The 22,249-nt window shown below is 40.3% G+C and overlaps 1 protein-coding gene across 1 annotated transcript in view; it reads left to right on the forward strand.

Moving 5' to 3' along the window:
- Positions 1-3,149: 3,149 nt before the first annotated feature.
- The window catches only part of TMEM170B (transmembrane protein 170B), a 34,840-nt gene continuing 15,740 nt past the window's right edge, over positions 3,150-22,249 (forward strand). The window contains exons 1-2 of the mRNA XM_034985678.1: positions 3,150-3,344; positions 20,434-20,604. Of these exons, the coding sequence (XP_034841569.1) occupies positions 3,248-3,344; positions 20,434-20,604 (268 nt within the window). The 5' untranslated portion in view covers positions 3,150-3,247. The remainder of the gene's footprint in view (positions 3,345-20,433; positions 20,605-22,249) is intronic.

Genomic DNA, 22,249 nt, shown 5'->3' on the forward strand with positions numbered 1-22,249 from the left:
CAATTGATTTCAAAAGCTTTCTTCTGGGCCCTCTCTGGACAATTAATAGGATGCCTAAGAGTTATGGATGTCCCCCACTTGCAAGTAAAAAATAAACCAGGAACTGTTTGTGAATTGGGCACAAGGGCACAAGATTGAAAGACACCTCTAGGATTCATCTGAGGCATTCCCTGACTTCTGCAGTGTGACTAAGCCATTCCTTGATTGCTACATTAATTCAATATCAAAAATCTGCAAGGAAAGAAGTTACACACGCAACTTCTATTTGCATTAACTCAGTTTGTAGTTTTAGAACTCTGGCTATTGGGAAAATGTTCAGTTCTCTTAAGAATATAGGCTTCCACACACTGAGTATCTTTAGCTTTATCAAGGCAAAGACAAATTAAATGCAATGCATTAGCCTAGAGAGTAGGGACCTTATTCATCTTCAAATTCTAGTGATGATGCCTAACATAGAACATTAGGGATAATAGGTGCCAAAAAATGCTTATTAAGTTGAACTGAAAAGGAGGGGGGAGAATTGTCGGGTTATTAAAGCACAGATCAACTTGAAGCTTCATTGCTGTTTTACTTTCTCATTTCCTGAAATTGCTTAGATTTAGTTTTAAAAAATTATGCGAGACAAGAAAAATGCCAACTTTTCTATGAAGTTCATTCAATTATTCATTCAGCTAATATTTATTGAATATCATGTGCTAGGCACTGCCCCAAGCCCTGAATGTTTTAAATGTATGCTACCAGGTTTAAATAATAGTGTGTGTAACCAGAAGAACCCCAACTGATTCCATGTAAACTGACTAAAAGTTCCTGATGTGAGAGTTTAATGGAGCTGTTGCTATAAACCCTTCACGGGATGTGCTCACGTTCTCTAATACCACTGACCAAATAATGCTAAGTCTCTTAATGCTGTCATTAGGTAACCGGCACTTCCCCATTTAGAACCTTAAATTATGGAGTTAATTAGTGAGGTGAGAAAGATAGTGTCATTTGCAAGAAAGAATTCATAGACTAGGAATTCAGAAACTGGGCTCTCAAGTGGCGTCACCTCTGTCCAATCACTTAATTCTGCAGAATTAGTTTTCTACCTATAAAATAAAATGAATTAGAAAAATATTAAAGCTTCTTTTAAGTCTGATAGTGTATAATCTTAAATTAATTAAGATCTAATACTTCTTTTTTTTTTTTTAAAGATTTTATTTATTTATTTGACAGAGAGAGACACAGCGAGAGAGGGAACACCAGCAGGGGGAGGGGGAGAGGGAGAAGCAGGCTCCCCGCCGAGCAGGGAGCCCGATGCGGGACTCGATCCCAGGACCCTGGGATCATGACCTGAGCTGAAGGCAGTCGCTTAACCAACTGAGCCACCCAGGCGCCCCAAGATCTAATACTTTAAACTGTAGGAACAAGATAAATGCTACATTATGAGTTTTGGCTCAATTCCTATTAATGAGGCAAAAATTTCCCTTTCCCATGTTGTGATATCAAACTGATACACATACATATATACAACAGACAATTACATACATATAAAATTATTTTTAAAGTGGTCATCAAGACCACTGTTTTACAGGTGATTCAATCCTTCTGTGCTTTGGCCAAATATACTTGGTGATTTAGCCAAAACATGAACTTCTTAACTTTTCTTTGTAGATTTTCTTTTCCAGAAGGCACAGGGGTAGAAAAGGGCTGGAAAGGAGGAGGGGGCTGCATAGTGCATGTTTATGCTATCGCCAAAAATTAGTTTTTATTTTTCAAGTTAAAAGGTTTCATGCTTCAAGGAGGAGTTTAATTTGCTGTAGTTGTAATTTAGACAGCTCCTCGGGCTAGTATTGTTTAGTTTAGTTTAATATAGTTTCAGTCGTAGGGGAAAAAAATAACGGCGGCTTTCACAATTTGGATATTGCAACGAAAAGAGCGCTAGACCAGGGGATGGCGTTCAGGAGTAGGACACCTGCCGATTCCTGTGTCAATAAGTGATTTTAGATGCTAGAGCCACGGGAGGCCCAAGTTCTTGAAGCGGGAAGGACTGGATGAATGATAAAGCGGGTCTATTTCTGTTTCAGCGGCTTAAAAATATATTCTGCAGGTAGTGACCTAGCCAGATCAGCTGACTCACTTAAAAAAAAAAAAAAAAACCCGCAAATTAATACATCTAAAATGTTGAGATATTTAAGCCCTAAAAAAAATCTTGCACGCAAACATCTGTATCAAAAGCATTTTGAGGCCAAAAATCTGTAATGCCACAGTACCCATCACACGTGCTTCAGCACCCCCGACTCCCCACAAGGTGGGTCAAGGCTGCCCCTCACGCTCGGGCTCCAGCATCTCCGCCCCCGGCTCCGCCCGGGGCCAGACTCCAGCTCTCCCCCGGCGCGCGCCCGGGGTCTGGGGGCGGGGAGGGAGTGGAGGTGGCTCCGTTGGAGCACCCAATCAGCAGCGGGGCCGGGCGGTGGCGCTAGTGACGTAGGCCGCGTTTCCCTCCGCCCCACTGCGGGCGGACGCTCGGCGCCGTCAGCCACGCGAGCTCGCGCGCACGGGGAGGGGAAGGAGGAGGGCTTTGGGGGCCGGCAGGCTGTCGGAGGGCGGCGGGTCGCGGGGAGGGGGAGAGTGAGCATGCGCAGCGGCCCCGGGGATGGAGGGGGAGGTGGGGACCCATGCGCGCGCGCACTAGCGGCCCTCCGGCGGCCGCGGGTGGAGGGGGCGGTTCCTCGAGTGTCGGCGGCCGGAGGGTGGGCAGGCTCGCGGCAGGTGCCGCTGCGGCCGGTGCCGCAGCCTCCTCCGGGTCCCGGGTTTCCTCGTCCTCCGGCGGTGATGAGCTGGGCCCCGTCGGGGGCTGCACCTGCCGTCTGCCCATCACCCCGGGCCTCCCTGCGTGACCTCGGCCTCCTCGCGTGCCCGGCCCCCGCGGTGCGGGGCTGCCCCTGAGAGGGAGCAGCAGCGGCCTCCTCCGCCCCGAGTCCTCACTCGGGGGCCGCGCAGGGAGAGCGCCCGGCCCCCACCCCTCCCCCGTCCGCCGTCCTCAATGTCTCCCCGGCGGGGAGGGGGCTGCCTGGGAGACGCGCTGAGCTGCCCCCCCCGGAGGCCCGTCGGCGGCAGCAGCAGCGCCCGGCCCGGCGCCCCGCAGCCTTCCCCGGCGGCGGCGGCGGCGGCCTGGAGGAGCCGCGCACCCGCCGCCGCCCCCGGAGCCTCGCAGCCGCCGCCGCCACCCGGCGCCCGAGGAGAGGGCGGCGGGCGCCCCCCGGGGAAGATGAAGGCGGAAGGGGGCGACCACTCCATGATCAACCTGTCGGTGCAGCAGGTCCTGAGCCTTTGGGCCCACGGGACGGTGCTGAGGAACCTCACGGGTAATTGATGCGCCCGGGGTGGGGACGGGGATGCGGTGCCGCCCCCTGCCTCCTTTCTCCCTCGCGAGGAGGGGCCGCGCTCCTGCCGCCCCATCCCCGTGCGCGCCCCGCTGGCCGGCTGGCGGTCCCAGGTCCTGGCCAGGAAGGTGTTAACTGGGTGCATTCCGCGCGGGTCCCCGGGGCGCGGACGCCCGACCCACTCCCCAGGCGCTCCGGGGGTCCTGATCGCCCCGGAGAATCCACGACCCCCGCCTCCTGCCCGGCGCGGGGAGGGCTCCCGACGGCGGTGCCTTGTGTAGTACGCGCGGAATAGCGTTAGTGCTGAGACTCGGGCACAGTTAGCGTTGGTTTACATCCCCCCCACCCCCCGCCCCAAGCGCGCACACACACACCCTGCTTCTTGCTGCTTAAATCCTTTTCTTTCTGGCAAATCTCAAACCGAATGTGGGACTTAAATTCTCTGTTTACAATGATTAGTTTGCTTCACCTGGTAAATTGTTGTTCCTCTAGATGACTAATGAAGTAGGTTATAGTGGGTCGGGGGCTTGGGCCAAGATCTAGTGCATTCTAAGCATTTCAGCTTTAACCATGTATTTTCTCCGTCTTATTTCCTTTTGTCTGTCTGTCTCTCCCTCTAGCCTCAAGCTGCCGCTTCTGTGACATTTGCTTTTTTTTTTTTTTTTTTTTTTTTGCATTTCCCTTCATTCGTCAAGGCTGTCAAGAGGGAATTGGACTTAACTACATTATAATAATTAACCTCAATTTTAGTTGTAAAAGTGAGCAGTAATACTGATTTTTTATCGAATTTGTAGGTTTGGTTTGTGAAGGAAGTTATATGTTAATGTGGAAATTCTTTGACTTCTGAAATTAAAAAATCCTCTCTAAAGATCAGTGGTTAGAAGAAAGAGATTCAATTGCAATTTGGTGACTCCTCAGTCTCTGCTTCTCAGGGAAAAAACTTAAAAACATACTCAGGATTTAATTCTTGCAAACGTATAAAGCTAATTTTGGTAGGAACATTTAAAATACGTTATGTCAAACTGGTTAAGTGTGAAGAGTATTTTACAAATATAACCTGTCCTGACAGATTACATACACATGTGTATTACATATATGATAAATCTATATCATTTATAATATAGTAATATATGTATTTATTTATTATAAAATCTGGATATGGAGTTCAGATATCTGTAGAGAAATTTTATGGAATTTTTTTTTTTTTAAGATTTTTTACTTGACAGAGACACAGTGAGAGAGGGAACACAAGCAGGGGGAGGGGGAGAGGGAGAAGCAGGCTTCCTGCAGAGCAGGGAGCCCCATGCGGGGCTCGATCCCAGGACTCAGGGATCATGACCTGAGCCGAAGGCTGACGCTTAACCACTGAGCCACCCAGGTGCCCCAATTTTATGGAATTTTCTACCACAGAATGACTTTAAAGACACTGACTTTCTTGAATGTGGCAACTATAAAATTTAACATAGATTCTGGATTGATTTGTGGTGTCCTCACTTCTAATCTGTGGTTATTTAACTTGGCGCAAACTGACCTTACATGATGGTTGAGGGTCAGGGACATGTTTTTATTTCTAAAAAAAATACATTGACATGAAGACCATTTCATGATTCAATTGAATTTGGAGATAGCCTACGTTATTTTACTTCTGGCTTTGCTTATATTTATCCACTATTCATATTTCAAATGTTTTATCAATAAGTGTTTATAGGAGTGAAGTGAAAAGTAAGAACTTAATATATATTTGTATTTGTTAAGGACTGGCTTAGCTCATCATTTACTTAGAGAAAATTAGTTTGGGGAGCCATAAAGTAGTGTAAATGTAACTTACCACTTGGCTAGATTTAACAATATTTCTAAAATATTTACTTTAGGATTCTAATCATTATAGTGGCTTCCAGTTCTATGAGTTAACCAGTAGGTTGATAATAGGGGTTTCAACCCGGGGTTAGCTCTCATTATCTCTTCATATAATCTTAATAGTCTTCAGTTGTTCATCAGACTTTGTCATTTCGTAAAGGATATGCTGAACATCCAAAGCTAGTTCCTCAGGTGGGACTGAGGAACATGGGGACCGCTTCTAGGAAATAATGAGCCTGAATATGCAAAATTCTGTTTGTCAGGGTAGAAAAGGAGGAAGATGTAGGTTAGAAATATACTTCACCAGCAGGGGAGTGTACCACATGTTAGGAACCACCTCACTTCTAAAAAAGTGGGTTCTGGAAGTGGTAACATTTGATGTGGTGTGGATCATTGTGGCCTTCTCTGCTGGTGACCTTAGTGATCCCATATGTAGCTTGGCCGTTAGTCAAGAGATGCTCGCCACAGTGCCATTTAGGATTTGGTCTATTCAAAGCAAACACACCCCTCCTAAAACAAGACTACTGCCACTTACTTCGTGAGTGCCTGCTATGTTCAGGCACTTTGCATATATTATTTCTAATTTTAAGAATAACTTTCCAAAGTAGAATTGCAGAGAAGAGAGGCAAAGTCAGTTGCCCCAAATCCTATCGCTAGTAAATGGCCAAGCGAGGCTTTCAACCCATCTTTGCCCTCAAAATACCCTTTCCCCTTTGCCACCTGCTTCTTCTCTTCCTCTTTCTTTAGGCAGAAGGAGTTACTTGCCTCACCCTGCTACTTCTGCTCCATATACATTCTTTTATTATTATATTGTTCAATGACATTATAATTTTTGTCTCTTCTAGACTGAGCTTTTGGAGGGTGGGTCATTGTCAAAATCATGGAATTCTGGAATTTTAGCATTATTCTACCTGGCACATATAAATACTCAATACGTGTTTATTGAATTGCATTTCTGAAATAATACTTAACAGTCGCATTAGTTAAACATTCTAGTTGCATTAGGTTCCAGGTACCTCTGTTGGAGTGAATATGCTGTTACCTAGGGAATGAGTTGTTTAAGCAACTTTTATGGATAGATGTCATACCTTTGAACTACACAAATGTTTATTAAATGCACTTTTCTGTGTTAGTTACCGTGCCTTCATGTATTTAATCTTCTCAATAATCTTAAGGGAGATTATTGTTTATGGATTCAGACATTGAAGCTAAGAGTAACTTGCTCAGCTCTGATAGCTAATAAGTGAAAAATTATTACCTTTTTCCAGATTATTATAACACATTAACTCAGAAGACATGTTTGTCATCATGATAAGCTTAGAAATGAAACAGGTAGAAAGGAGCATAGTGTAGAACCAAACTAATTTGGATTTAAGAAATGACTGTGTGAAGGATTTGCAGAAATCTGGTTAATAGGACCTGTGGTTAATTAAAGAAAAGGAGAAGGTATTCTCATCTCTATTTTTTCTTTACACTAACATAAATAACAGGTGTTATTTATTCTTCTCTTTGTATTTTATCCCAAACAAAGGTGAATCAGGGAAGTTTTTATATTGACTTTTTTTTCCCTTAGACACTGACCTTTAGGAAACAACCTTGTGTATGTATTACTTTGATAGAAATACATTTTCAAAAAAGTAAAAATAAGAACTAGAAATTAGGACAGGGTTTAGAACTAGAAGTTATATAGTTTGACTACTTCATTTTAGAAATATTGATGTATCACATCATTGAAGTAACATGGCTGGGATCAGTTACTCAGTGACAGAGGCAGGCCTAGAGATGATGTTGACTGACGCTTAGTTCTGTGCCTTTCATTTTATTCCACATAGATTCTTAACTCAGGCATGTCTGGTGATAAATCTTAAGATACTTAAGGATAGCCTAGCATTGGGGCGCCTGGGTGGCTCAGATGGTTAAGTGTCTGCCTTCAGCTCAGGTCACGATTCCAGGGTCCTGGGATCGAGCCCCACATCGGGCTCCTGGCTCAGTGGGGAGCCTGCTTCTCCCTCTCCCTCTGCCTCTCTCCCTGCTCATGCTCTCTCTCTCTCTTTTCCTCTCTATTTCTGTGTCTCAGATGAATAAATAAAATCTTTAAAAAAAAAAAGCCTAGCATTATTTGTCCCAAGGAGCCTAAGAACATGTGAGTGGAACTAATTTTTGTCCAGCAAACAAAAGATACTGGAAAATGTAAGATATTATTGAATAATAATTCTTTCCCCAAATTTTAATTTGCCATTGCCTGTGTAAAAGTTAGTGATCCATATTTATCATATATGTAGTTTTAGAAATCTACCAAGTTTGGTCTGCTATTTATTTTTTCTCCCTCCTGAAGACACTAGTGTAGGGATTCCATATAGAACAGATTAGTACCTGGAGATTCTCTCTCTTCGGTTAACCACCATTGCTAAAGTTCTCCTCTGTATCCATTACTGCCCCAAGTGTGCAATTCACAGGATTCCAAAATTACTAATGGTGTATAGGTTATATGCTTCTTCAGCTTACTAAAGTAGAGATAAATGCCTTCCTTTCTTTATGAAATAGTTTTTCTTTCTCTCCATATGTTCTAAATCCCCCTCCCTCTATCTCAAGTTACAGTCAGTATGCATGTACTCTTTCAGTTTTATGGGTAATTTGACTTAAAAAAAATAATCTAGAGTGAAATATATTCCTTTGCTTTACTTTTATTTTCTTCAACTACTTTGGCTCCCAATTTTGTGTTCTGACCCAAATTTGGTTGCAAAGAATTTAGAGAAGAATTTTTTACTTAGAAAAAGGCAGGATCCCTAAACCTGTGGGTAAACACCAGAGTGAGGCTGGTACTCGGGAAGGGGTAATCTGTCCCTGGGAAAAAAAGGCACAGGATGGCCTCAGGCTCATCTCCTTTCTCAGTGTCAGTCGCAAATGTGGGGCAGGTGCCCCTCTTGACTGTTGGTACAGACATTGAGAAGCTGGGAATTCAAATGTGAATGAAGGTCAGATGTCTTTGTGTGTATATAAAATATATATGTGCTTATTTTTATGTTATACACACACTATTATAGTTCCTTTTTAGACTTTATAGTTGCTAAGCTACTTTAGTGTTAACATTGATTGTCAGCAAAAAAAAAAAAGAAAAAGAAAAAAGGTGAGGGGAAGTTTGCATCCACTGTACATAGTTGGAATTGTCCACACTCACACTGGGATAGCCAGCACCTTCCTTCAGTATGCTCCCAAGAAAGTGTGCAGCTTTCTGGGGTACCCTGCTCCCCAGCTTCCCAGTGGGTTAAGTTCTTCTTTCTAACTTTTCTAAACATCCTCTATTATAGGAGGTTTTTCTGAAATAGAGGTGAAAAATTCCTTACTCTTTTGTGGTACAGAACCAATTAACTAGTGCTGGTATGATTTGTACTCTATAGGCTTTCACTTTATGGAAGTTTTGCCTGTATATCTTACTGAGAATGAAGCTACGGTAGTTTTTCAAAAACCAGAATTGTCATCTACAGGTTTTTATTAATCCCCAACTCATTATCTTTGAATCATGCATCCATATGATTCATCCATATCCTCTGGCAATAGCAAGTCTGAGGTCTAGCTGACATTTCTTAAACCTAAAGCAATTTCTGGGTAAGTCTTAGGACTGTGTAAGCTGTAATTTTGATGCTTTAATAGACTCTTTTTTTTTCTTTTTTTTTTTTTAAAGATTTTATTTATTTATTGGAGAGCGAGCGAGAGAGAAACAGCATGAGAGAGGAGAGGGTCAGAGGGAGAAGCAGGCTCCCCGCTGAGCCGGGAGCCCGATGTGGGACTCGATCCCAGGACCCCGGGATCATGACCTGAGCCGAAGGCAGTCGCTTAACCAACTGAGCCACCCAGGCGCCCTAATAGACTCTTAATATAAACTTACCTTTGTTTCTTTTGGTGATTGAAAGGAAGGACCAGAAAAGTAAGGTAATTCATGAAGAGGAGTTAAAATAACTAGAGGTATTTGTCTTCTAGAAAGGAAGCCTAAACAGAAGAGGAAGGGTGAGTCAGGGATGGGGAGGAGGCACTGAAACCAGGGAAGGGAATTGGGATTAAGAATAGTTAGATGTAAACTGCAGAACTTCTGGAGAAGACAGAGGCAGTAATCTTTTTGACATTGGCCATAGCAGCATTTTTCTAGATCTGTCTCCTTGGGCAGGGGAAACAAAAGCAAAATTAAACTGTTGGGACTACAGCAAAATAAAAAGCTTCTGTGCAGGGAAGGAAACCCATTAACAAAACGCAAAGGCAACCTATTGAGTGGGAGAAGATATTTGCAAATGATATATCTGATAAGGGATTAATATCCAAAATATCTAAGGAATATAAATAACACACACACACACACACACACAAAGAATAATCCCAATTGAAAAATGGGCAGAGGACCTAAATAGACATTTTCCCAAGGAACACCTATGGATGGCCAACAGACACATGAAAAGATACTCAACATCACTCATCATCAGGGAAATGTAAATCAAAACTACAATGACATATCACCTATATCTGTCAGACTGGCTAGAATCAAAACAACAAGAAATAACAGGTGTTGGTGAGGATGTGAATAAAAAGGAGCCCCATGCACTGTTGGTAGTGATGCAAACTGATGCGGCAACTGTGGAAAACAGTATGAAGGTTCCTCAAAAAATAAAAATAGAAATACCATATGATCTAGTGATTCTACTGCTGAGTACGCAAAGGAAATGAAAACAATTGCAAAAGATACATGCAGCCCTATTGTTATTGCAGCATTATTTACAATAGCCAAGATGTGGAAGCTACCCAAGTGTCCATTGATTGATGAATGGAGAAGATGTGTTATATATGTACAATGTAATATTAGCCATAAAAAAAAAGGATGAGATCTTGCCATTTGTGACAACACGGATGGACCCAGAGGATATTATACTGAGTGAAATAAGTCAGACAAATAAGTCACAGAAAGACAAATACCATATGAGAATGCTTATATGTGAATCTAAAACCAAAACAAACCAACAAATAAAAATCAGAAACAGACCCATAAATACAGAGAACAATCTGATGGTTGTCAGAGGGGAGGGAGATGGAGGCATGGGCAAAATGGTAAAGGGGATTGAGAAATTCAGACCTCTGGTTATCGAATGAGTAAGTTAGCCAGATAAAAGGTATAGAATAGGGAATATAGCCAATGGTATTGTAATAGCGTTGTATGGAGACAGATGGTAGCTACACTTGTGAGCATAGTGCAGTGTATAGACTTGTCCAATCACTGTGTTGTGTACCTGAAACTAACGTAACAGTATGTGTCAACTATAATTAAAAAAAAAAGTCAGATGTAAGAAGAGAGCCCCTAGAGTATAGCATGTTGAATTTACCATAGTATCAGATGAAAAATTAAATAAATACCCAAATTCTAAAATAGTTATGTTCATGGAATATTTACTACATGCCAGATACTGTGCAAAGTATTTGGCATGCATCTCTTTTCCTATAATAGAAGTGGCCAAGTAACTTACTGCTTTATTGAATGTATGTGATTATATCAGGTATGATAGGCTAATTGTGCTTTTAGTGGCTAAGTATTTTAGCAATAAAAGTTAATCATAGAATAAACGATGGCAGTGGAAACATTTGAAAAACGTCTGATTAGACTATCAAATTCCAGTAACCTTAGCTAAGTAGATTAAACTTGGGGGAAAAAAAAGATTTTTCACCAAACTTCATACAAGTAGGAAGGACCAAACTTTTACCTGGGTCCAGTTGCATGTGTCCTTATAAATCTTGGCATATAATCTAGGAGGACTTTTTGTAAGAGTGAAGTGATACAATAGGAGCTTTTGAAAAGCAGGGGTTACCTGTATACTACTCTCGAATATCAATGTCTAGTTAAGATGTTTTTGTCAGTGTTGTGGAACTGGATTTTCATGATAAAATTCCTCCCCTCTCCCATTCCCTACGGTGAATTACTTTAGTCCAACATAGTTTCTGAACTTTGCTGCATATCAGTATCACCTGGGTTGGGTTAAAAGTACAGATCCGGGGTCCCAGTCCGTATTTATGGAATTAGGATTTTTGAGAACAGGGTCTAAGAAACTACATTTTTAGCTAGTTCTTCTGGGTGATTTTGTTATTGAGAGCTCAAGGATTGGGAACACCCGATTTTTAAAAATTGTTTTTTGTGATCAATTTGTAGCTATATTGTGATATATATAAAGCAAATTAATATAGAGAATTTGGTATAACTAAAGACTTATTACATTTCCAGTATAAACAACTCATTTCCTGGAGGATGCTCAAACCCAGTTTTTAAAAAGTGACTATCTTTTAATATTAATTATTAATATTATTTTAATATTTTTAATATTTTAGTATTGTCTTTATATGAACTATTAGCTATAGAGAATAATTCCTATTAAATGATCGTATTTTAAAAATTCAGTATGGATTAGCTATATTAGATCTGAAGAATTTGGGAAAATTTGACATTAACAGTATTTATGTAAACACTTAGATAACGTGCAGTTATTGGAATTCTCCCTTCCAGAATAATTTGGGTTCTGTCAGATTTTTGTATGCAAATAAAGAGTCTAAAAAAGCAATAGGATCCTTAAATTTATGGGTCAGGAAACTGAGTTTTATCCTTGACTACGACTAACTGGTTTTTGCACGTTAGACGAGCCACATGTTTCCCACGCTCGGGTTCCTCATGTGGAATATAATTTGATGCTCGCCGTTCTCATGTTGATGTTAAGGGAAAGCTGATTTAGAAATCAGAAAGTTCCGAGAGAAAAGTTTAGTTAACTGTGAGTTAAGAAAAATGCTTACCACTTGCACATAAAAATTAAATGTTTACTCTTTAATCTTTAAAATTAAGAAATTTTCTTTCTTAAGTGGTGCTTCATCAGACTTAATAGGCTGATTCGTAAGGTGAGGCCTAAGACCTAGAAAATCTTTGTTCTCTCAACAGCATTTAATAGCTCTTAAAGATTGGGCCTTCTTAAAACTTGGTTTAGGAAACTCTGGATTCAGTATCTGAAATGATGTCTTTGTTTAATTTTGTCTTGTTTAGCCGTGTGTGGTGTAACTGCTTCCTCAGGATTACTGAGGTGCAACAGTTCTGACCATGCATGTGTATTACTTGCTAAACTTTCTTGGTTGTGCTTTTACTTTCTGATCTGTCATTCATTTGGTCCTGTATTTAGATTTAACTTTAGGAATTTGTTACATCCAGAATTTCCTTGTAAGTTATGCTCATTGGTGTAAAAAGTTCATTTTTGAGTGTTCGGTGTCAATATCCCTTGGAAATACTATGTCATGAGATTTTAAAACATTTTATCAATTGCTGACAAGATTTTTTAGATCAGTGACTGATTCAAACAAACATGTTGTTACCGACTTACTTTTTTTTTTTAGTATGACATGTATAATTTAAGACACTTGAGGGCATACAAGTAATAACAATTAAAACCATTGTATAATGCTATGTTATAATTTCATAATAGATTCAGATTTTGACATTTAATTCTTATACTTTTGTAACTGAGTAGTTAATCAGTTATGAGGAAGAACAAGTTGAATGACATCTTTTAGGAAGACAGTACTATGGCTTGAATATAGAACAGTTTTTGAACTATTTTAAATAGCCTTAACCTGATTTCTTTAAAGCAGTGATATTCTGATTGTTTTAAATTAAAAAACTTGCTTTAAAAAAAAATTTTTTTTTTAAGATTTTATTTATTTATTTGACAGAGAGAGATAGAGAGAAAGAGAACAAGTAGGCAGAGAGGCAGGCAGAGGGAGAGGGAGAAGCAGGCTTCCTGCAGAGCAGGGAGCCCGATGCGGGGCTCGATCCCAGGACCCCAGCATCATGACCTGAGCCGAAGGCAGCCGCTTAACCAACTGAGCCACCCAGGTGCCCCTAAAAAACTTGCTTTTAAAAGAAATTTCTTTTACTAATCAATGATAAGTACTGTAATTTATGGTTTGAAATTATATAATTAGCTGGCAAAAGGGTAATTTAGTGTAAGTGGGTAATAAGTGTTGCCATAAGCTTTGAGAAAGGCAGTGAATTAAGGCAACCCTTGAAAGTATCACCATTAAATTTAAAAACTAGTGTTTTTGCTCTCTTTAAGAAGCAGAAGAAGACAGCTATTAAATATTTACAGTAGCTTCAACTTCTATGTTAAATGAGGTTTCAAGTGGACAAACACAGGAACTTATTTTTAAATCTGGTTAATATGGTAAGAATGATTAAAAATAAGAAAAAAATGTCCTTTACATTTACCTTCATTTTAACTTTCTTTTTTGTTCATTTCTTTGTATAGAGTTAAGCTTCCATCTAATACCATATTCCTTCTGTCTGAAGAGCTTCCTTTAATAGGTCTTATAGGTCCACCAGCAATTAGTTCTCCCAGCTTTTCTTTTTTCTGAAAAAAGTCTTCATTTCACCTTCAGTTTTGAAAGCTATTTCTCCGGAATATAGATTTCTGGCTTTACAGGTGTTCTCCCCGCCACCACCCCCTCCCCCAGCACGTTCAGTCTTTAAGAAAATGTCGCTCTATTGTTTTCTGGTTTGATAGGTTCTGATGAGAAGTTTGCTATATTTTTTATCTTTGTTCCTCTATATGTAAAGTGTTTTTCCCCTCTCTCACTACTTTCAGTATTTCCCCTTTATTTTTGATTTTTAGTTGTTTCACTATGATGTATCTAGATATGTGTGTGTGGCTTATTTTTATTTCATTATGTTTTGGTTATTTTGGGAAGTCTTTATCTTGCTTGAGATTTGTGGTTTGGTATCTTTCATTATTTTTAGAAAATTTTCAGCCACTAACCCTTCAAATATTTTTCTTCTCCATTCTCTTTTTCTTCTCCTTCTGAGACTCCAATTACATGTATGTTAAACCATTTGAAATTGTTCCATAGCTCTTAAATGGATGATTCCTCTTTTCCCTTACCCTCCTCCTTTTGTCCTATTCTTTTTTCTCTCATATTTTAGTTTGAATAATTTCTTTTGGTCCTTCTTTAAGTTTCCTGATTCTTTGCTTAACTATGTCAGGTCTATTGGTGAGACCATTAAAGGAATTTTTTTTATCTCGGATATTATGGGTTTTGTTGTTAACTTTTAAAAAAATTTCTAGCATTTCCATTTGAATTTTACTTGGGATTTCCATTTTTCTGCTGAAATTACCCATCTGTTCATGTGAGTTTTCCACCTTTTCCATGAGAGCCTTTAACATGTAAATTATAGTAATTTTAAAGTCCCTATCTGGTTGTTGTAAAGTCTGGGTCATTCCTGAGTTTGGCTCTATTAATTGCTTTATTTCTTGACAGTGAATTGTTTTTCCTATTTTCTTTACCCTCATTCCATCTCTAATATGTTTATCATTTGGTTAAATTAAATTTATTTTTAAAACTTCATATGTGACAGTGAATCCTCTTGGGACCTTTCTTGACATTGTCCTTCTTGTTCAAGCCTCTGTTCCCCATAACATCAGCTACATACTGTGCTCTGAAGAACCTGAGGTATTAGAATATATGCCATCGAAGTATCATTAACTAAACACTCGAAGTGTCAGCTCTTGCTAATATATAGAAGTACTATGTTAAATTAAAGTACTACAGTAAATATTTTCAGCTGTGCAGGCCATATGATCTCTGTCATAACTACTCAGCTTTGCTTTTATAGCATGAAAGTAGCCATAGACAGTCTGGATGAGTATGACTACGTTTCAGTAAAATTTTATGGGCACTGAAATTCAAATTCTGTGTAATTTTGATGTGTCATGAAATATTGTTCTTTTGATTTTCAACCATTTCAAGATGCAGTACCATTCTTAGCTCACAGACTATACAGAAACTGGTGGTGGGCCAGCTACAGCTCATGGACCCTACTTTGCTGACCTCTGATCTAGGGGACTTTTTCAAATTATAAGTGCATCATCTCTCTGAGAGTCTAATAAGCCACCTATGTGAGACGCATCCCCAAACTGAGAATTGATGTTGGAAACTTAGGGGAGTGATTTCCACACTTTAGATTTGCTGGAATGACACCAAAGCTTGAGATAATCTAATGTGAACACAGACTATTTAAACATACAACGTGGACCATTTCTATAAAGAAGGTAGAAATCATGAACAGCTTCAACATATGGTCTTACTGGCATGGTATTTTCAGCTTGAGGCTTAGACTATATTGAGCACACAGTAAGGGCTCAGTATCTGTTAATTATTTTATTAGAAGAGTGAGATACTCTCTAGAGGATTAAAAATACATTTAGTGTTTGTCTAATGAGATGGTTTTGTTGTTTTTATGACTTTTGGATTTTTTAATAAGTATCTCTTATGTAACTTTAGCCTAGAGTAGTGATTTCTATTTCTATTGCAAATTGTAGTTATTTGGTAGAGTTGACAAAAATGTTGTTGTTTAGGTCCCACCTCCAGAGATTGCTTTAGTTTAGGGTAATTCTTGTGAACAGCCTGGGTTGAGAACTTTTGTTTAGGGTAATTCTTGTGAGCAGTCTGGGTTGAGAACCTTTGGCCTAGTAGAGCATCTTCTTTGATGAATTTTAGAATGAAAAACTACTTTTTAAAAACAGTATGTTTGCAGCAAAATTTAAAAAATACATATTTCAGGCAGGTGCTGAAAAATAAAAAGCAAAGAATGTATAAAATAATATCACCCATCTCTTATCTTTAAAAGATAGCCATTGACAAGTTTTCTGTTTGTGCATTTTTCTGTACATAAACATATTTTTAAGCAAATAGGATAGTACAGTATGTACCATTCTTTGACTTGTTTTTACTCATTTAATACATTTTAGACAACTAGAGAAAAACATTTCTCATAAATAATTTTGTCCAAGGATGAAAAACAAAAGCACAGAAGATAATTTTTGAGCAACTTGGCAACGGGAGCTGATGAGAGGTACAGATTGGGAGCAAGGCTATTTCTAGTATTGTTTGGAGGCCGGGACACATCACAGTTCTCCGGTGCAACAATCCAGGCAAAATTTGTTTAGGATGAAGATTATGGACAGCTTTGAATAGGGAAAAATAACCAGACATTATGAGATGTGCCCAGGAAGAAGGGGTATTTCCTTCCAGTGAATTAAGGCAAGTGTGTGGATGGCAGGCTTCAGAGTTTTCTGTTTCGTGCATTGTATTTTTAAAATTTTGTTTTGCATCTTGTTTAGCACTAGCAAAGTCTCTCTCTGGCCTATCTTCCTTTCACTGTTGCTCAATTGCTGGAAGCTTGGATTAGGTGGGCTATGGGTGGACAGGGACCCCTAAGCCTGTGGATGTCCACATTAGCTGTATGGCCTAGACAGTTGAAGAAAAGGTAGTATTCCACACCTGTCCTCTTAGCCCCTGTCCTTCCTCTAGGGCTCTTGGACATCTGTTCCTGCTCTGCTCTTAGGATCCTGCAGTTCTCTTCACCTGAACTAACCTGGTAGGTTTCCTGTGTTTGCCAGTGGTGAGCAGGGCCTGAGATTGACTTTCTTCTGCAGAGTAGATCAAGATCTTCAGAGACCCCGCCCACGGACCAGGTTGTGTGCATCCATTAGGTAATTCACAATCATAGTGATAACATGAAACCTAAGTTAGCTATAGATATTCTTAGCAGAGTTCAGTTTTTTCTAAGATAAATAATATGATTTTTAAAAAAAAGAAATACGAAAATAAATTTGAATTTAGGCAGTTTGTGCTCAGTCTGCTTAAGGGATAACTCTGGTCTGGTCACTAGAGGACTATTTGAGGTTCTATTTTAGTTGTATAATTCTTTGATATCTTGGGGCTTTATAAAACATTAAACTTAAAATTTACATTTCCAAATGCTCAAGCAGAGTTTTTGTTGAGGCCAATAACTATGTATTCACTAAGCAAACACCATTACTTATAATGTCAAATAATCCCTCACTCATAGTCTTAAATATAGTCAAGAATTTTTTCATTCTATTTGTATTTCAAGGACAACAAAGAAAAGTGCTTTCTGGGGTAGATTGGTAAGCTATCAGAAGTGGGCTTGGGCTACGAGGCAGATGATTGACCTCTTTCTTAAGAGTATGTGCCTCTTGCTGTGGAGCCTTTCTGGTCTCAGAGATCCCTTGATGAAAATGCCTCCATAGGATTATTCCCTTATATTCCCACCTTGAAAAATTAACATCTTTTAAAATAGAAATATCTTCTGAGCCGCTTAAGCTTTTTTGTCCTTAATGCATTTATTATAAATTGAAGCTATTTGTTTGGGAGCGACAGCATAAAAACATTTTGCTGAAACCTAGAAGAGAAAAACCTTTTTAAAAGGCAAGCTTTGTCTACTTTTCCTTAATGACCAGCATCTGTCTCTTATGCCATTGAGAAGCATGCATGGTCCTTCAGCACACATTAGAGAATATACCCGATGTCCCTGCCTTCAAATGATTTCACATTAACTGAGTCCAGTCTAAGTGTTAATTCTTAAGAATTTGGCAGGCTGAAAATGATTTTATTTTTTAAATCTGTTTTCTGTGTATCCTCCCTTTTTTTAAAAAAAAAAAAAACTTTTTACTTTGAGATGATTGTAGATTCAGATGTGTTTGTAAGAAATAATGTGGAGAGAACCCATGTACCCTTTACCCAGTTTACCCAATGAGGACATCTTGGAAAACCACAGTGTAATATCAAAACCATGATATTGACATTGATCCACCAGCCTTATTCAGATTCACCAGTATTACTTGTATATGTGTACTAATTTATGTGTGTTTGTATTTATTTCTGTACAGTGTTGTCACTTATATAAGTATCCACCACTATAGTCAAACTACAGAATAGTTCCATTGCCCCAAAGACCCCTAGTATTTACCTTCTATCCACACCTTCCTTCCTTCATGAGTTTTTTTTTAAAGAGTTTATTTATTTTTTTGAGAGAGGGTTGGTGGGGGAAGCAGAGGGAGAAGGACAAGGAGACTCCCTGCTGAACGTGGAACCAGAAATGACCTGAGTGGAAATCAAGAGTCGGGCGCCTAACCGACTGAGCCACCCAGGCACCCCACTTCACAAGATTTGTTCGTTTCTCATTTATGGTCATGACTTAATTATCTTTGAAATTTATACCCATACTTTAAAAAGTTTATTTTTTTAGTGTGGTTAAAAAAACACAAAATTTTCCATCATAACTATTTTAAGGGTATATATAGTTCAGTAGTGTTAAGTACCTTCACATTGTTGTATAACAGATCTCCACATCTTTTTAGTCTTGAGGAACTGCAGCTCTGTACCCATTTCCCTCTCACCCAAGCCCCTGGCAACCATCATTCTGTGTTCTCTCTGTGAATTGGACTGCTTTAGATATACCTCATGTGAATGGAATCATACAGTATTTATCATTCTGTGAGTGGCTTACTTTACTCAGTATAAAGTCCTCGTGGTTCAGCCCTGTCATGGCATGTCCCAGGGTTTCTTTCCTTTTTTTTTTTTTTAAAGGTTTTATTTATTTATTTGACAGAGACACAGCGAGAGAGGGAACACAAGCAGGGGGAGTGGGAGAGGGAGAAGCAGGCTTCCCGCAGAGCAGGGAGCCCGATGTGGGGCTCGATCCCAGGACCCTGGGATCGTGACCTGAGCCGAAGGCAGACGCTTAATGACTGAGCCACCCAGGCACCCCGGTTTCTTTCCTTTTTTAAACTGAATAATATTCCATTGTGTGTGCCGTCTGCAGTTTGCTCATTCATTCATTCGTTGGGGGACACTCGAGCTGCTTCCCTTTCTTGGCTGTTGTGAGTAATACTGCTAAGAGCATGGGTGTGCAGATAGCTCTTCGTGATCCTGCTTTTAATTCTTTTCACTATATATGCAGAAGTGGAATTGCTGGATCGTATGGTAGTTCTTTTTCAAAGTTTTTGAGGAACCACTGTACTCCATAGAAGCTACACCATTTTACATTCCCATCAACAGTGTAATATCTGTAATGATGTTGGGATAGATACGTTTTTATTCATCCATTTTTGTTCTCTTTATTTCATGACTGTTTTATTGACCTTTCTTTTCCACTTGATAGAGAGTGAATACTAGCACCGATGGCAGATACTTTGCATTACAGAATGTTTGCATACCAAGGATGATCCTCAAGGTGACATCCCCACATTTGGAGTCCACTCTTTCAGCTATAAGTAACAGAAGACTTCCCTGAGCTAGTTTACATAAAAAGGAATTTTATTAAAAGGAAACTGGGATGTTACATTGAAACTAAGGGTAGTAATGTGGCAGGCCTTAGAAATCACTGGAATGAGGGATTTGGTTGTCTCTTGTCTTTGATGGATACGTTTTTCTTTCATCCTGTTCCGTGGCTCTCATCACGTGATGCAGAAATGGCTCTTCACAAATCCTTCAGCCACCCAAAGACTGTGGTGCTCCCTGGGGCCCAATCCAGAATTCCCAGGGGAAGGGAATGATCGGCCCAGCGGGGATCAGTTGCCTCCCCTGATGGACCTCACCACAGGCCTGGGCAGGGAGGTGGAGTCAATGCAAAGACCTGGCAAAGCCTACAGGAGCTGGACGGGCTGACTGGAAGGGCACAGGTGGCCAGAAAGAAAGGGAATGAGTGCTAGAGAGACAATGGAAGGTGCGCTCATCCACCGTAACCTAAACCAAAATGAACAGTAATTGAGGACACTTTGAAGAAAGAACAATGGAGCTTGGAAAGGTCTGGGTAAGGACTATTAAAATGACCCGAGAAAAAGAATTAAAAAAAAAAATTGTGAGTGATGCTTTAGTATATAAAGTTGAGAGCCAAGAGGGGAATTGCCTGAAATTCCTAAAATCATAAAAGATAAAATTGTTGATTTCTGGAACAACTTGAATTAAGGAGTAGATTTCAAAAATGTCTTAACACAGTTATTTAGTGTAGAAAATCATATCTCAACTTTATTCCAAGAGATTTGTAAATTAATTAGGGATTTGTTAGACACATTGATGGATTATAGCTATATGATGGAGACATTTAGAGCCAATCAGAGGGTATCCTTAATATTCTGAAGTTCTGGAACTCTTTCCCCATCGAGCATCAGTGATGATGATCATCGTTAACTTTCATTTAGTGTTGCTATGTATGAGGCACTGTGCTGGCCATTTTTATATCCTTTATCTCATTTACCCTTCCTCCAAACCCTGGGGGCTCCCTATTTGTTAAACCGAATTTTCTAGGATGTTTTCAACAGAATTATTAACCCTCTGCTTTTCCTTTCAGAGATGTGGTACTGGATCTTTCTGTGGGCTCTCTTCTCCTCTCTGTTTGTCCATGGTGCTGCGGGCGTGTTGATGTTTGTGATGCTGCAGAGACATAGGCAGGGGAGAGTAATCTCGCTCGTTGCAGTCAGCATCGGATTTCTGGCTTCTGTAACTGGAGCAATGATTACTAGTAAGTTGCTTTTGTTTTGTTTAAGGACCTGATTGTATATGCACTTTATTCTTATGATGACTGTGACACTAGGGTTATCTCCCACGGAGAATATTTTCAGCACTGATCACACTTCACCTGGAAGGTAGAGACCAGTTCATTTACGCACTGAACGGATAGTTTTTGTATTTCTCTGTGAAGACTCATTATGCAAGGTTCTGTGGGAAATAGAACAACTTGTCAAAATTGGCAAGGGGCGCAGAAATCCGTGGGGAAAGTTATTTTCTAGTGGACATAGTTTTTGCCTTAAGGGAACTCCCGATCTAGCCAGGGAGAGAGGTAGGCACACAAATTGCCAGTGATAATTGTCATAAAAAAAAAAGTGAAAACATAGCCCATAGGTCCTCGATGCAATCTGCCTGGGTCTGCAAAGTAAAATCACACTTTCTTCTTAAACACAAATTGTTACGGCATAAATCTCCCCTGACCTACTAGAGATCAGCCACATGAGAGTATCCTCGAGCTGTGTGTGGCTTCCCTCCTGAGCTGCCCGAAGCGCGCCGCACACAGGCCTTGGGTCGTTCCCTTTGCCTTTCCTTAACCCCGGACCGGGGCCCCCACTCCACCTTGGGTTCAGAGACGTGGTTCTAGTTTTTGCTGTGCTGGGTGAGCCAGGACTTAGATGCGTCCTGTTGAGACCCAAGGGTGCTGCGGCCGCTTTCTGGGTGCAGTTCTAGCTGCTTCTCCGTGCTGCTGGTGATTTCTGCCACAGCCGGGGTACTGGAGGCCGAGGCCGCCATTCTCTTCTGGCCTGGCACAGCTCACTGCTGCCACGGGAAGGACATCTTCCTTTCTGGTTGGTTCCTAGCCCCCCAGATAAGAGTAAGTCCTTTTCCCCCTGTAGTTCCAAGGCCTCCTTTTGTGTGGGACAGTCACCTTTTCCCAGAGGGATTGGCACACCTTGCCTTGGGAGGAAAACCCCTGTCCCCTCGTTTCTGTGTCTGTCCTGACACTGACAGGACATTCATAAAATAGTTGTGGGACGAAGTAGAACTATGATTTTTATTGGGACTTAAGCGAATGGAGAGGTTAATTTGGGAAGAACTGGCATAGTAAACTGTACCACCCAAGAACATGTATCAGATTTCCATGTAGTCATCAGTTTTTTCATCCTTTCTCCACTCCCCGTTTGGGTTTTCTGTGTTACTCTGTGTTGGGTTTTTGTTGTTGCTGCATGCAGCCTGTAACCTTATCCTATAACACCTTATCAAAACCTCATCCATTTTGCCACAGATAGGGTTTCAAACGAGTACTCAGGTTTAGCCAAAGCACAGGATATGCATAGTGAAGGTGGAGATTCTGCTGGAAAGGCAGAGTGGAGCCAAATCCTAGAGGGTCTTAGAAGGTGAGCCAGAATATTTGGACTTTTTCCCTGCAGGCCGCGGAAAACAAGTAAGATTGTTTTGAATGGGGTTGGCAAGGGACAAAGCAGGCCAATGGAAAAATTTACTTTAATAGCTGAATATAGTTATATGTAAAAAAACAAGAGAAAACTCTGAAAGCACAGGGACCTCGTCTGTCTTCACCACTGCTGTATTCCTAACAATAAAGCAGTACCTGGATCATAACAGATACTCAGAAAATACTGGTTGGAGAGATGGGTGGA

This window comes from Mirounga leonina, unplaced genomic scaffold (assembly GCF_011800145.1).
Source record: "Mirounga leonina isolate KUSES-001 unplaced genomic scaffold, KU_Mleo_1.0 Mir_366, whole genome shotgun sequence".
Taxonomy (NCBI): Eukaryota; Metazoa; Chordata; class Mammalia; order Carnivora; family Phocidae; genus Mirounga; species Mirounga leonina.